Below are 16,394 nucleotides of genomic sequence, written 5' to 3' on the forward strand. Positions count from 1 at the left end.
AATGACTTCGCTTTCTCTTTCATACAAGTCCAAATGAAGTGAAACAAAGAGAGTGAATTTCCTCCTAAAAAAAAAAGGAACCCCCCCCCAAAAAAAAAAAACCAACAACAACAAACAAACAAACAAACAAACACACAGTATGACATGAACAACGAATAGAAAAAAAAAATGTACAGAGAGGATTACAGCGGTATTTTTGTTTTTATTAGAATACACGTGTCATGTAATAATCTGTGTAGTACTGTACAGATGTCACATTGTAAAACTTCCACTATATAGTGTGCACTTTGTTTAATCTCCTTTAGAAGCATCGGCACACTTCTCAAAAGGTACTGTCTTGTGACATAGCAAGGCAGGGCACCATTTCATGAAAGCTGTCAGTCCTGACAAATTGTAATTCTCTGACAATTACCATAGTAACAGTCAGTGACCAGAGCTTTTGCTGAAATTATCAGAGACTGACATCTTGTTAGCGCTAACAACTTTCATGAAACGGTGCCCGGATCATGAGTTTGACATACTGTATTGTATTCCACATGGAAAACAGCATACTTGGTAATTGGTAGAATACCAATGGGAGATCGGGGGGGGGGGGGGGGGGAGGGTGTTGGGGTGTAACGGGTATGTTTACCTACCCCATCCCCCTCCCGTTTATTTTTTTCTTTTTTCTTAATTAAAAAAGAGAAATAATATCAAAGGGGAGGGGGCACACAGGGCAAGCGCCCACCTTTAATTTTAAATCACGCGATGAACAACATACAGTACACTCCTTGCCAGCCGATGGAAGTGGCACCAGAAAATCGTGCTTTAATTTTTTTTTCTTCTTTTAACCCTGGATGGTATGAAAAAATTCCCTCAGCTGATGAAACCCAAAAGTGGCACCAGAGATATAAACTGCCCCCCCCCCCCCACTTTCAAAAACACAGTGCCGACCCTGGCTCCGGTTTGGTCCCTACGCGCCCTTGATTTGCACCCCCCCCCCCCACACACACACACACACACTGAATTCCTGGATCCGCCCCTGAATACTCCTCCACACTACTCCTTGTAGGGGTTTATACATACTGGAGGAGTATACAGTACATAATAGCATATAAAGGCAAGAAAAAACACACCAACTTAAAGAATACTGCGATTTCTGCTCAGTGCATTCATTGGCATATGGGCTTTGTAGTACATATTTGGCACCTGCTTTTTAATCCAAACGTCATCAGTATGTGATGAAATCAGGAAAAAACAACATAAGTTTTTTGGCTTTTTTTTCCTGAACTGCTCCGAATATCACTACATTGTACCAACATCTGTTGAACACATTTTCATACAACTTCTGTACACATGACAAACATTACCTTACATTTGTAAGGTGAAAAGAATGGTCACATAAGTTTTAGGAAAATAACATTTTCCTACATGGAAAATGCTGCTCCTGTAATCCAGAATATTAGATGATAGAAGGCATTAAATTATATACATTGCCTACTTGCCTCGACACATATACTAACAATAACAAGTGGTTTCTCATCTTGGTCTGTGGAATACAAGAAATAAAAGGTAAAGACATAAAGAAGTAGTTGTACATGAGATATATACCTGAAATTATCAACATAACCATTGAGTACTTCGTAAATGCATTAAGAATGACTTTAGCTGGTGATATTGCTAAATAAGTTATGCAAAATAATCATCAGTCTTTACAATGCAGTGTGTTTGCATGTATTCCAAGATTTTTATAGACCTAGATATTAAGAAAACAGCCAGCTACATACAACATGTGAATACAGTACTTTCCTACTAGAGACATTCAAATCTTGATGCAACAAAAGGGCGGATAATGATATTTCTTTCGGTGCAGTCAACTTTTTTTTTTCTCACTACAGTATCAAACATATCTACAAGTAAAATGGAAATCAGTGTGCATCAAAGAATGAATGTGTGTTTGTTAGTCTGAGCCTGTATCTACATATCAATAGTATAGTCAGAACTTTTGCAGTTGGAGAAATGAACGGATGTACAACATCTTAAATAAATTGTAAATGCTTTAGATTTATTCTACAATTGAAGGCCACTACAAACATGATTGTGACCATTTCAAACCAATTTTTGCTTTGTTTGATATTGATCAATATAAAAGGCAACAAAGTAAAATAAACCTCCTCTTGTTAGAAAAATTATAATTCATGCATTTTGAGTCACACTGTCTCACTGATATGCATGTATTCAAACACGACATATTTATTTAATGTAAATAACATCACACCTATCTTGCAAGAATAGAACAATTCATTTTTTAGGGCAAGCACAAGCAAGCAAAACACTGTACACAGAGTTGGCATTACTTTTTGGGAATGCACACTTGTATTTTTCCCCATCTCAGCTCCCCTAAAGTGAAGTTTGTGATTTCTACCTCAATATTAATTTCCATTCTGTCTCAAGCCATAGAAGCCTTTGGCAGTCGGTTTTGCACCAACGCCAAACATCTTACTTTGCCAAACATACATTGTACACACACACACACACACACACACACACAAACATACACACATAAAAACTTTCTCTTACTCTATCTCTCTATATCTCTATCTGTCTCTCTTTCTGTCATTTTGTCTGTCTGTCTGTCTGTCTCTGAGTTGCTATCTCTTTCACCTTGCCTCCAATACTCATCTTATTTTCTCTGCCCTTAAAATAGAGCATTAATTTGTTGGCATCTACTTTGTGCAATTATTTCATGTCAGTGGGTAAACCAGTTAATGTTCCACTTCAGGTGTATGTGTACATACTTTCACGGTTACTGTTAAACCAGGAATATTTGCAGCATGAAACTTTCGCAAATTGGTTCTGACAGTTTTTTTTTTTTTCAGCATGACATTTTTTTCAAATGCCACTGGCGTTCAATGCTGTGTGTACACACAAACACACACACACACACACACACACTTTTGCATTCATCTTTCTTTTTGTGAGTCTTTGCTCCTCGCAAAATCTGCCAAAGTTTCATGAATGCAAAGAAAAAAAAATCAAGGTTTACAGAACTCTGGCATGACTGCAGAGAAATCACCATCCTTAATCTACTTGTACAATTTATCACAGTATCGGTATGAAAACTGCAGAGAATTGGTCACATCATCAAGCAACAGCACAAGCGAGAGTTGCCCTTGTCTCTTTAGGACCGTCTTGGTCGCCATATCGCAGAAAATGTACCTAGTCTGTGTAAATTGAACAATGGAGGGCTGCAGAAGTACAGTGAATACCACAAACCTTAAATTACATAACTTACATGCTACAACAAGCAAAAAAGAGGGGGAGGGGATCCCATAGATGAGGAAGCACATGTAACATGTATGCCATGCCTGAAGAGTTCTTCTTCTTCACATTTTCAACACATGATTTACAGGTCTTGTTTTACTGTATAAGAACAAATGGAAGGACAGGATAAGTCAATACAGAACAAATGTTCTTGATAGCACCATCCAATCAAGATGTGGCATTAACGTTTACACATAGCCTCAATGGCATGATTTGACTCCTCCTGTAGTCAGAATGCAAAGACATACAGCACATGACTGAAAACACTCAACAGGGAAATTCACTGGAATCACAGCATCATAAAATGTTTCTTTCCTGATCACACCTGCTTTTTTTCTCCTCAAAAAAGAACTCCTTTCAGAATTCTGCGGGGATCATGTCAAAGTCGCACACGATCCCCCAGTGGTCACTGGGGAACCTGCCACATGAGGGCAGCCTGGTCTTCCCGACGAGCTGGAAAGAGCGAATCGCGAGGTTGCCGGCGTGACCCGCTGCGGGTCTCTGGTAGAGCCGATCGAAGCGAAGCCTCGGCCGCGATCGCCCCTGCCCCCAGCTCAGGTTGTCGTTCTCCATGGTGTCCCATGTGTACTTGGAGCAAGAATCACTCCCACACGCCTCCCACAGGTCTGCTACTCCTTCGGGAATGCCGCCAATACTCGCGACCTTCCACACAAACATCAAACAACAACTCAGTTACAAAACTACAAAAATATAACACCAACCAGATGAAGGACATGTTACACAAGAGTTACTGCAACAATGACAATACTTGAGCGATAACTTTGCTCTCATTTTGTCTATGGCCATATGACTTTGGAGATTTATTTTGTGTTGCCATAGCAATAAGGCTGACTGCATCTTTCTTCTCTGGCATCTCTTTCATAACATGCAGACAGAATTATGGATATCTCAGAAAGAAAGATATGCAAGTACAGTGGAAACTCGATAAAAAGAGATCTGATAAAACAAAATACCTGATATAACAATATATCTGCTATAAAGAACAAATTGTCTTTGGTCCCAGGGATCTTGTTATACTATGTACCGAGTTTCCACTGTATCCTGTTTGACACCTGTTCAGGGAGGAGCATTACATCCATCTTGTTGGAAGAATGGTCAATATGTGGTTTTGATTGGAGTTGATTTTCAGAAGCATCTTATTTCTGGTTCTTGATCACAGATTAGCATCCAAGTACACTGCTTGCCCCCAAATATTGATCCTTGACTCAACAGCATTTAGTCCAATCCTTACAAAAGATAATTACAGCCAGGGGAGCGGGAGAAACTAATGTACCTCTTCATCCTAAAATTCATAGCCCATGTTGAGGTTAAAGGGATCGTATAGTTTTGGTTGAGACCTAATTTCAGGTTTCTAACATTTTTCGGTGAGATAATGAGAAATCTCTTATGAAATATGAAAGAGCATGTAAATTCTATGAGGAATTCCACATTTATTTGATGAAAATTGGTTTTGAAATGGCTGAAATAGTGTATCCAAAAAAGAGCGATTCTAATAAAGTGTGGGACCCGCACTTTATTATGATCGTTTTGTTTTACTTTGTTTTTGGATGTTTCAGTCATTCCAAACCTGATTTTCATCAAATAAACTTTGAATTCCTCTTAAAATGGCATGCTGTGTACTATATCATAAGTGTTGTCTTGGTATCTCGCAAAAAGTTAAAAGCCCAATTCTCATTCCCACCAATACTGTACCATCCCTTTAACTCTTTATTTGCCATGGTGGAAACCCCCTGTGTGCCACATTATTCTGAGACACAAAGGTAGTCATGCTTTGAGAAAGAATTCTGTTTTTCCAATCTATATAACTTCTACAAATTTCTGTTAAGGTGGACATTTGTGAGCAAAGTTGAAGAGGAATGCAAAGCTTTGCTCTGATACAAATTGTATGGCAAATTTATTTCTATTTATTTTTTAAAGACCAGTTGCTACATTTAACTGTAAAGGCATGACTTTTGCACATGAAACCGTGAGAGAAACTTAGTGTTTACACGCAAATTTAGTTGGGAACACCGCTTGATAGTCAATCAACACATATTCATGCAAGCTGTATGTAAAAGGAACAAAAGTGCGAGAAAAGCTTTCATTGTACCGCGGGATTAGGTGATTTATCTATCGGTTTTAGCGGATTAGTGCGTTTGAGCAGAATATGCGAAGTTGGCACACCGTCGACTGAGTGGGACGTGCGAACATGGCACATAAAGAGTTAAGAAAACAAATGCAGAAGGCAACTTGTAGCTTTGTTTAATTTCAACAACCCATGCCAAAGATATGGATTGCTTTTCCTTGTTTTATATTTTTTCTTTGAAGGTTAGGTATTATACAGATATTGACTGGTACGGGGTGGAATATAACATTCTTTGGACCGCCAGGGAGTTAAAAATTGTTAAAAATTGATCAATCTGTGTGCAAAAAATAGCTTTTGCTACTGAAAATGCTGCCCTGCCAGATCTGACACCGTAACAGAATGCCTGATCACATTTATATATTCATATATTGATATATATATTCACATATATATTCATATGATCATATATTCATATATTCATATATTCATATATTCATATAGTCCTATATGTAGTATGGACCTGGTGACCATTTGTGATTATTTGTAAATATTTGTAAATATACAGTTACAGACAAGCTTGATTTCCCATAGACCATGTACCTAAGGCCGGACCCAAGGCCACGGGCCTTAGCCCGGAACCAGGGGCCCAGAGCCCAAGTGGGCCCAGGCCCAGGGGCCCATAGCCCAAGTGGGCCCAGGCCCAGTGACCCAGGGGCCCATGGCCGGGCCGAGGCCAGGAGCCTAAGTGCGGGCCCAAGGCAGGGGGCGCAGGAGGCTGGGGGTACAGGACGCCAGGGGCCACCAGACTGAGACCACAAAGAGTACCAGTCTTGACTTGCTGTGATAATGATGTGACTGGGCTGTGCATACTTAAAGGACAAGTTCACCTTCATTAACATAAGGACTGAGAGAATGTAGCAATATTAGTAGAACACATCATTGAAAGTTTGAGGAAAATCGGACAATCCATTCAAAAGTTATGAATTTTTGAAGTTTTTGTGCAGTCACCGCTGGATGAGAAGACTACTGCAGTGTATGATGTCACATGCGTACAACAATATAAGGAAAATATAAAGAGAATTTCACAAAATTTTTTCTTTTGAAAACAGTACACATTCCCTTGACTCGTTACTGACATATGTTATGGGTAATATTATTCCCATTGCCTTTAGAAAGAGGCAAGTCAAGTGCTCTTTTATTATGCAAAAAAAAGTGAAAATATGTTGAATTTTCTTTACATTTTCTTTATACTGTTGTACTCATATGACATCATCCAGCGGTTCCAACACAAAAATTTCAAAAATTCATAACTTTTGCGTCGATTGTCCAATTTTCCTCAAACTTTCACTGATGTGTTCTACTAATATTGCTGCATTCTCTCAATCCTTATGTTAATGAAGGTGAACTTGTCCTTTAACTGTTACTGGTGTTAGGCCTACACTAACGACGCATTACGTTCATGTTAGCCAGACCAGACGCTGAGTGCGCGCTGTCGCGATTTTACAGCGACTGCACTGGGCTGTGTAACAGTTACCGTTGGTACTTAGGCTCATGAATGTCCTCTAACGACAGTAGAAACTGTAGACGCTGTTGTTCTAACAGTTAATAGCTGGTTAAATTAGGCTCAGGTCCAAAAGATCAGTAGATGAGAGCTAGGAGTAGGCCGAATTAACGTTAGCTACCAGTACTAAGTACGTCTACGACTCTACAAGACGTGATTCGGGATAGGCCTACTGGCGGATACAGGATTTAGGGTTCTGCTTAGTGTGCGTGCTGGACCAGACCTTGGAATTGGACTAGCTAGAGGCTAGAGTCTAGATCTAACTAGACCTAATCCACTAACTAACGTTAGTTCAGTTGTTGGCCTAGTCGACGCCTGTTTGTCTTTTTGTCTTTGAACTCAGTAGACCCTATGCCTCGATAAGTGGAGCACAGTTAGATCTAACTTATAGTTCTACTTCTAGGGTCTAACGTTACTCACAAAACAATTCTAACTTTACTCTTTAAGTCTTTTGTACTCTTAGGCCGAACGTTATTGCCTACTGGGCAATTTTTATCATTTGACATTTTTTTGTAGTAGGCCTAACGTTAGGCCTACAGGTAACTAACGTTAGATCTAGAATCTCGGTCTAACGTTACGCAAGTCTAGCGTCTAACGGTTAGGTCTAACGTTAGTTTCTAGACAGTCTAGATTCTACATCACATGCGTCCAAATTGGCTCCCCAGTGCATCATCTTTTTCTACCCTGTGATTTTTAGTCAACTTGTCTTGTGCCAGGACCGGTATAGAATAGACGTAGCCTACCTTCTGTCATCAGGAATCTGCAGCAATTTCCAAATCAGTCTTCTTTTACCTCTGACAGAGATGAACATTGTAGAAACTATTCACAAACACAGTGATTTGCAAACCTGTTCGGTGTCGTAGTCCTCCACTTATGCGATGTAACATTAGCGTCGTTAGATCTAACGTTAGATGTCTAGTCTACGTCAATGTACAATGAAGATGAATGAATTGCCCTCGTTCTAAGAACTGAACAAAAATGTCTCTAGACTATCAACTCGCTTGTTTTAGGACATGTTTAGCGGGGTTAGAATCCTTATCCTCCAAAATCTTATCGAGCTCATCGTCGTTTATTATAGACAAAACGGGGTTCCATTTTGAAGTGTGAATCCAAACTTCGCGGGCCGAATGATTGTGCATACGTAAACGGTACTCTTTGGTACCTACGTTATACACTGTAGAACCGTTTTATATGTAACGTAGCTACACGTATCGTGGTGCATGGGGGGGGGGGGGGGAACAGATTATATCGATCCAGACTGCAGTTATCGATTGTAATCGTTTGCTTGTCCCAGTTATCGACGTGGTCCCACACCTTTATATTGGTGTAACTGTTTGTATTTCAACCGTAAGAGGGCGACACACATGGAAAAAATATATTCATTTGACCAGTTGGTGAAATATAACGAGTTGGAAAAATATAACATTTGCGATCCTCGCAAACAGTATCATGTGACGAGCTCTCGACCAATCACATACCAGAAACTGTCTAAGCCATCTAATATTAAACAGAAGTGACCCAGTGGATGACAAATAGCCCAACATAAGACTATGATATATACTGTATATACTGAACTTATAATTCATGTGTTACTTTACATTGTCTTGGATGGATGTCGTAAATACAACACTGTTTGAGTTGTGTGCAAACTTCATAAATGAAATGAGATGAAATGAAATGAGAAGTAGATAGAATTTAGATCAGACTGCAGACCAACTAATTGTAGTAATGTCCCCAAGGCTTCATCTTCACACTTCTCTTTCTTGTGATTTAACACAAACAAGAATATTATTTACATAAACAACAACAAAATAAGACCCTGCCTGACCTCTTTGTCACGTAGATTTGTGTCCCCTCCAAAGATGACGACCCTGTCTCCGTCTTCCTCTTGCATCTCTGTGAGGGCGCTTTTCAACTGGACTTTCCGCTGGCTGGCCTCTGGTCCCGTGCTCTCAAGGTGTGTATTCATCAGAGAGAGGTATATGCCCCTATATGATGCCTGCATGGAAGTGTTAAGTCATAACTCAACTTTAAAAATTCATTCTTTTTTTTTTGTGGGGGGGGGGGGGGGGAGGGGGAGGCATCAGTAAATTTTACACATGATTCCTTACACAATGCTGCACACTGGTACTGGTCTGACGGTCCAGGACCAGTAAAATTTATCAGTAACCAGTAACTTTTTCAGGAGTGGGCCAGTGAAAATGGCAAAACTTGGTACCTACTGGTCTGACAGACAGGTCGGACCAGTAGAAAAAAATGGGCTAGTGTGCAGCCCTGCCTTACATTAGTGAAGATGGAATTTAAAGTGATCACATTTACACTTTCCTTATTAAAGGGGATGGCTAGTAACTGATCAGTGGAAATCAGTATGAATGCTGGGGGATGATTGTTCCCATTCTTGTGGGATTCATTTAAGAGTACATTATATATCTATTGTTGTGTGAAAATTATTTGCTTCATAACAGCCTCATATTCAAGTGATGTGCAGTTTAATGCGCCGTCACTGTACAGGCATGCTAGTCTGGAACCATTAAACTGCACATTACTTGAATATGAGACCATTCTGAAGCAAATAATTTTCACACAACAACAGACAGACGAAGCATGCCTGTACTGCTGTGCCACTCTTAGGGAGAAGGCTTAACCCATTGAGGATGGGCTGAGTTCGCTACAACATGCATTTCCCTTAAACATTTGCCCAAGTATACTCGGGACTTGTCCTCAACGGGTTAATGGACAATGCCAAAGAACGTTTTTTAAATGCGAACGGAAAAATTGGAGAAACAAAATGATCGATGATTTATCAAAGTTGGACAGAAGATAACGAAAGTAAAGGAACTTTCATTCATCATCAGCCGAGAACCACAAGGGCATTATTGCATTCTAATATTTGAGCGTAAATAAAAATGAAAAGATTAATTTTCATTAAATAAAAATTTTATTGATTCAAAAGAGGGTAGATTTGTAAGCATTGTTAGGTCCAAATATAGGGAAAAAACAGACCCCATGTGATTTTTGATTTTTAACACGTTGTTGAAAGTGAAAATAACTGAAAATTGGCACCACAATGTAAAGGAGATAGAGCTCTACAAAATGATACCAATAATACCACCCCCCCCCCCACCCCATGCGATAAAGCCCTCCTGGTTCTGGTTCAACCATATATTTCAAATTGGAAGAAGTCATGACGTCATCGCCTTGTCACTCTCCAAATGGTTTTTGATACAAAAGTACTACAGTACTTTTGTCATGTCCTTTCACCTCAAAGCGAACCCTGGTAGGTTATTGCAAAGAGTGCGATAATCTAATGGAATCAATCCAGGTTCTTAGTGATTCAGTGAAGATTTACATTCAGTACGAGACTTGTGAGGCTATTCCATCATCATGTTTGCCAATCTGAGCTTGACGATGCAGCTACTATTAATACTGGTTAATGAAAACAGGTGAAAGTTTTAAAATTCTCTGACTTTCTCATCTTTGGGTCTGAATTTGATGAAACTTCCTACCATTCCGTTTGACTTATTTTGATCTAGTAATTGAGGTCAACTTTTAAATGATGTGGATTTACACTTTCAGCAACAAACATGCCCTACTACCTAGACAATGACCTTCACAGAGTCAATGTAACACACAAACTTTAAAGTTCTTCATGACCTCAAATTCTAAAATACCCCGCAGGTTACCTTCACTTTCAGAAGATTTCGCATCATCTTGGTGTTCGGGAAAGGGATGATTTCCTGACTGGTTACTCGACACTCTGGCAATTTCCTGATGAGGGTGCACACATAGTACATTTGTCCAGCGGGGATGATGTCATACTTGGATGAGAGCTTAGCTGCCAAAACCAGCTGGGAGAAAGCAACTACCTCTTGAAGGAAGACTACATCAGGAGCGAGTCTGGTGAAGGAATCAAGTATGCAAAACAAGAGATTAAAATCTCCTTAAACCTCTTGAAGAAAGACAACATCTTGAGCGAATCCAGGGGAGGGGTCAAGTATGCAAAATGAGAAAAGTGAATGGTATTACATGAAGGAAGAATATAACTGGAGCGAGTCTGGGGGAGGGGTCAAGTATGCGGACTGAGGAGAGTGATTGGTAAAATCTCCTTAAACCTCTTGAAGGAAGACTACATCAGGAGAGAGATGTTCGTCAGGGCCTGAAACTAGCAGTAGTCTGGAAGCCTGTTAGCCTTATGCCACCAAAAAAAAAAAAAAAAAAAAAAAATGATGCCGGGCCACCAAATTTCCAAAAAGGTCAGTGATGGGCCAATCAAAGAGTTAACATGAAAAAATGAAATTCTATGAATTTTTCCTGTTATTTGAGGCCACTACATTCCTTTTTTTGTCCAACAAAATTTCACATTCAAAGATTTTAGAGGCATAAACTGACTGCCAGAGAGAAATGTTGGTGTCAAGCCCTGGGTCAAGTATGCAAAACAAGGAAAGTTCTTGATCAAATCTTATCAAGAAACACTGCACCAGTAGATGATGTAGCACGAGCGTAGACCCACGGGATGAGGGAGATGTTGATGTGGAAGGCAGGCCACACTTGGAAATATCTTACATTCAGCATGTATCGAATAAAAACAAATAAATCAATAAAAAGAATCCATTCTGGTAAGATGAGATTGCTGTCGCGTGTTGCTGTAAATATTTTGAGGTTTCCATCTGTCATAATGCTTGCTTCTAATAAATCTTAGTCCTTTCATAGTTTTCTCTTTACTTGATTTATATAAATACATATTCCAGTATGATACCAATTTATTCTATTGTTTTGAAAAGAGAAGTTTGAATCATTCATTGTACAGAGACAGCAACTCAAGGTACAAAATACTGTATAATTTTATAAACTATTGTGATACAGGGTTCTTCTGGAAATGTCTTCTTTTCATAATGCCAAAATCATCAAATCTCAAACTTCTTCTGAATCAAAAGAGATACTTTAGGCTTTGTGAGGTCAGGAGTGATGAAAATTCCAAGACTTCGTGGTAAAAATTGCCCTCTTCAAAAATAGTCCTAAACACATTAATCTTGCCAATGTGATGAGAACCTGAAGTCTCTCTTTTTCTTTTCTTTCCTGAATAATCTAAATACTTATAGGCCTGCGCTAATTGGTAAAGTCATTAGTATGGTCCTGTCTACCTCTTTGGCATCCCAGGAAACGCAAACATTGGTCCTTACCGGAGGATAGTGTCGCACACTGCCAGGACACGAACTTGAGCGTCCCTTTCATCGAGGCCATCAATGTTCCACGACATCAGACGGAAGACGCTGGGGTCAGGACCCTGGGCTGCCTCGCCGGTTTGCTGCATACCACACGTTGCCATCACTCTAGCAATGGACCTCGCACATAGCCCTGGGCGGAGAGTAACCAAAAGTTGCTGCATGCAACGTAGCATGTCTGTTAAAAAATTATGTATTACTTTGTATGTCCAACCTCGTGGGTCTGTCTACTTCTACTTAGGGTGGTTCCATGACATTCGCTCCTGCGACAATTGCTCCCATGAAATATCTGCACATTTAGTAAACCCACAAACTAACTACACGCAGCCGCTGTCGCTTTGCGACAGCGTTTTGCACAGCGGTCTGGTCAGGCTACCTACAAACATACCCCTATTGGCCCTAACCCTAATCCTAATCCTCACATCAAACTAAACCCAATCACAACCCTAACCCTAACTCAAAGCCCTTGGAGAAAATAGGACTGGAGCAATCGTAGCAGAAGCAAATGTTGTGTCACCATTTAGGGCGAGACTTACAATAGGTCAAAATCAGTCTGTATTTTAATAGCGCCAGGGATATGTTCTGTGGATGCTGCATCTGGCTTCAACATGGAATCCCTCTCTCATACAGGCTAAAGGTCCTCATACCCAATACTTGAGGTAGGGGGAATGCTCGAGCATGGAAACCAATCAGCTAGCGATCAGTTATCATCAAAGAGTATTGAACCACATAGTGCTTCTATACTCTTGTGTGTTGTCAGGGCATAATTACCGCGTCAACAAGCTGGTGGTAACTCTGTGTCTTTTTCCATGAAAACTACATCCAAATCTTTGATATATCAAACAGCGGTGGGAGCACTGCATTTATGAGATGTTGTTAATTTTACTATGTAGGCCCTACCAGTCAATTTAAATTCGCCGACTTAATTGAGGAGGGTGAGGTCGTATCTCACCCTTTTAATGTCCATACCATAGGGGCATGCAGTGGTTATGCATCTCCCTACAAAGATGTACATATCACAGGCTCCATCTGTTTCTGGAGGAGAACCGTAAAAGTTTAAAAATGTTATAATATTCCTCCTGACAGACAGATTTTTTTTTTTTTTTTTACAAGTCTAGACTATGTCCCCCTCCATACCCCAGGCCTGGCCCCACCACTTGCCAAATGTACGGTACATTATGGTATGCATACTTGCATCCGTCTGTATTAAAAGACAAAAGTTAACATGCGAGGGCATGGTAGCATCAAATGGTACGGCAAAATTTGTGGAGATGGGGGGGGGGGAGGGCATATAATGGAAGTTTTTCCCTACTAAGTATAGTTGGGTTCTAGGCTATATATGGCTACACAGAGGTATTCAACTGCTTATTCGTTACCACACAGCTTTGAGGTCCCCTCTGCACTGACAAGACCATAGCCCATATAGGCGTGTGACTCGATCTAGACCTCTAGACTAACTAAAATGAGGATTAACTACCACTGTGAACATTGGTGAACCCGGAGTGCTCCACTGTCTACACTGTGGGCTTCACGTTCGGGCTGATCACTACCACTGCACTGCACTGCACTGTATCTTTACACAGTCCTGCCTAGCCTGACCAGACGCTGTTAGTACTCTGTCGCGCTACTTACACTACAGCGACTGGGCTGTGTATAGTTAAGTCTTGACCGAAAGATCGGTCTGTATCTGGTCGTCAGGGAATGTTCCGCGGAGACTACGTCTGGCCTCACGGATCCCCTCCGTATACTGTCTACGGACGAGAGCGATAACTTAAAAAATATAAAAGACTCCTCCGGACAGACGGATCTTCCTGTCTTTCTGTCCTGCCATAATGTGTCTGTAATGTCGCATGGGGTTGGCACAGCGTCGGGTCTGGTATGGTCCAGCTACTGCTACGTGTAATGCAGGGACCCTCGCTCAGCTCACGATCACATTTAACACCACTACCACAATGAGCTAGCCCGACCAGACGCTGTTATTACGCTGTGCGACAACAGCGACTGCAAGGGCTGTGTTAGACAGAAAGATCCGTCTGTCCGGAGGACTCTTTTATATTTTGCCATTAACGCTGTCCTCCGTATATGGAGGGGATCCGTGAAGCCAGACGCAGTCTCCGCGGAACATTCCCCGACGGACAGATACAGACTGATCTTTCGGTCAAGGGCTGTGTATACTAGCATGACTAGAATAGTTACCATTGCACAGAGCGTGAGCCAAAATGGCTTCCTACTACACATTGTACGATTGACTACCGGTATATGTCAAAGAATGTCATAAAAATGAACAGCAATAGGGTCTACTTCATTATGATCGTCATGATCGTATGATACAGTACCGGTACATTTAAATCAAAATACGTTTCAGTAGGTGCCTACTGCACCCCTACTGTAACCCCGGGCGCTCCTTGTACACAGGAACTATATTGTTACAAGTTAGTGAACTGCTAACAGTTACTAAATTACTGACTAACGTTACTAGTAACTACTAGGCCTAACGTTAGAGCCAGAGGTCCGTTTTAACACCAGCAATACGTACTAAAATACAACTCCACTTCACCTGTAAAAATTTACACCTCTTTCTATAGACTACAGCAGTGTCAGTGACAGTGGTCCGTGATCCACTACTAAATGAACACCATTAACAATAGTTTGTTCTGTTCCATCTGCTAGAAAATATGATAAAAGGCCTCAACCTTACCAAGTCAGTAGGTGTGCTCCATCAAATCAAAATAATGGTAATTTCACGCAGCACTGATTTCACGACAAAAGTAAACAAACCCACGTGCGGGAATCCGTCCGTATCCTTTATAACCCGGAGTCCGTATACTAGTTTCCTTACCAGCTAAGAGGGCTGGCGTGCTCGCTCACCACCAGTCTGATATGGAGCGCCAAGTGTCGCATGGCCTATTTCGTCAACGAAATGACTGGTTTCGTAACGAAACATTTCATTAACGAAATCCATTTCGTCGAAGGAATGACCAAGGAGGTTTAATACATTGGAATTCCAACTGGCTGCAATTATTCAAACAGTTGTCAGATTTCTATTGATGTACAAAAGAATTCCACAGGTGCACTTGTGCCTTTGATGATCGATGTTCCAAGCCGCCGTCTTGCTGAGCAATCTGAAGATTCATTTTTAACGTTATCATAATGTGGCCATATTTTGCTTATTTATTTATTAAATGAAATGAAATTTTACGTAATGATAAAGCATGTAAAACAAAAGTCAATTCCGTCCAGAAATTTGCGCAAAAGTGTAAATCAGAACTGTATAATGTGAAAATGTTTAAAACTGTACCATCCTTGAAAGCTGTTTTTATCACTTTTCCGCTTAATTTCCACAAATGAAACTAATATGGAATAATCTTCAAGTATAATTCTTTATTGATAGACATATCAAATCAGTGCCCGGGTATGCCCAGTCGAGTAATTTTCATCTTTATTTCAGCATTTTTTTTTGCTCAATTTCTATTCGCGCATCCTTGTGTCTGTACCATATACCTTTTATAAGAAGGGATAGCGAAAAGTAATTACAAAAAAGTAATTTGAAAGTGGCTGGTGATTATGCAATGAGACACGAGTCAATTCTTCCTATCTGCGTGGCAGATCCTGTTTGGCACATGCTTCAAATATTTCTGAGCGGCGGCATCGAACATCTAGTAAAGGAAATAAATTTTGTGACTCCATTCTCTACAGAACCTCCTTGGAATGACTGATTTCGTAACGAAATAGGCCATGCGACACTTGGCGCCCCATAGGTCAGGAATAAACAAAATCCTCAGAGTGGATGCGGTAGGCACTTAAGAGGCGAGAATGCTCTGCGGGAAGTAGTTTCACCAAAGGTCACAGATATTAATTATTCATGAGCTGGCGCGGAGACTGCCGAAGCCTTATTGAATATGTATGAGGTGGGAGATTCCCTTTCCCCTGCGTTGTAAACGTACACCACCGAGTGTACGTCATGTAAACACATTTCGCTTTCACAGTTGCAACAGTGTGCGTGTGTGTGTGTGTGTGTGTGTGTGTGTGTGTGTGTGTGTGTGTGTGTGTGTGTGTGTGTGTGTGTGTGTGTGTGTGTGTGTTTTCGGGATGAAGAAAAAGAAATTGCTATAAAAAGAAATAAGTTGGGATTACATTTGCTGAAATGGGAAAATGTTTCTGAATTTGGAAGTCGTTTTTATTAGGAAGGAAGGTGGTATCGCTTCGGGTGTGTTTTGTGTGT

The 16,394-nt window shown here is 40.5% G+C and overlaps 1 protein-coding gene across 1 annotated transcript; it reads right to left on the reverse strand.

Annotated features, from left to right (window-relative positions):
- Nucleotides 1-1,150: 1,150 nt before the first annotated feature.
- On the reverse strand, nucleotides 1,151-12,516 carry LOC140239482 (tyrosyl-DNA phosphodiesterase 2-like). The gene is made up of 4 exons (XM_072319315.1): nucleotides 12,131-12,516; nucleotides 10,634-10,847; nucleotides 8,779-8,949; nucleotides 1,151-3,966 (listed from the first exon to the last, which is right to left on the reverse strand). Exons 1-4 carry the CDS (start codon nucleotides 12,346-12,348, stop codon nucleotides 3,661-3,663), a joined length of 909 nt encoding a protein of 302 aa, XP_072175416.1. The 5' UTR covers nucleotides 12,349-12,516; the 3' UTR covers nucleotides 1,151-3,660.
- Between the last annotated feature and the right edge of the window lie 3,878 nt (nucleotides 12,517-16,394).

The sequence above is a fragment of the Diadema setosum genome, chromosome 16 (assembly GCF_964275005.1).
Source record: "Diadema setosum chromosome 16, eeDiaSeto1, whole genome shotgun sequence".
Taxonomy (NCBI): Eukaryota; Metazoa; Echinodermata; class Echinoidea; order Diadematoida; family Diadematidae; genus Diadema; species Diadema setosum.

Excerpts from the sequence above, each read along its gene's own strand:
- LOC140239482 (XM_072319315.1), bottom strand. The coding sequence starts at position 12,348 with ATGCTACGTTGCATGCAGCAACTTTTGGTTACTCTCCGCCCAGGGCTA. Across the intron at positions 8,950-10,633 it reads GAAATCTTCTGAAAGTGAAG|GCATCATATAGGGGCATATA; the intron begins GTAACCTGCGGG and ends ACTTCCATGCAG. Across the intron at positions 3,967-8,778 it reads CAAATCTACGTGACAAAGAG|GTCGCGAGTATTGGCGGCAT; the intron begins GTCAGGCAGGGT and ends TTTGTGTGGAAG.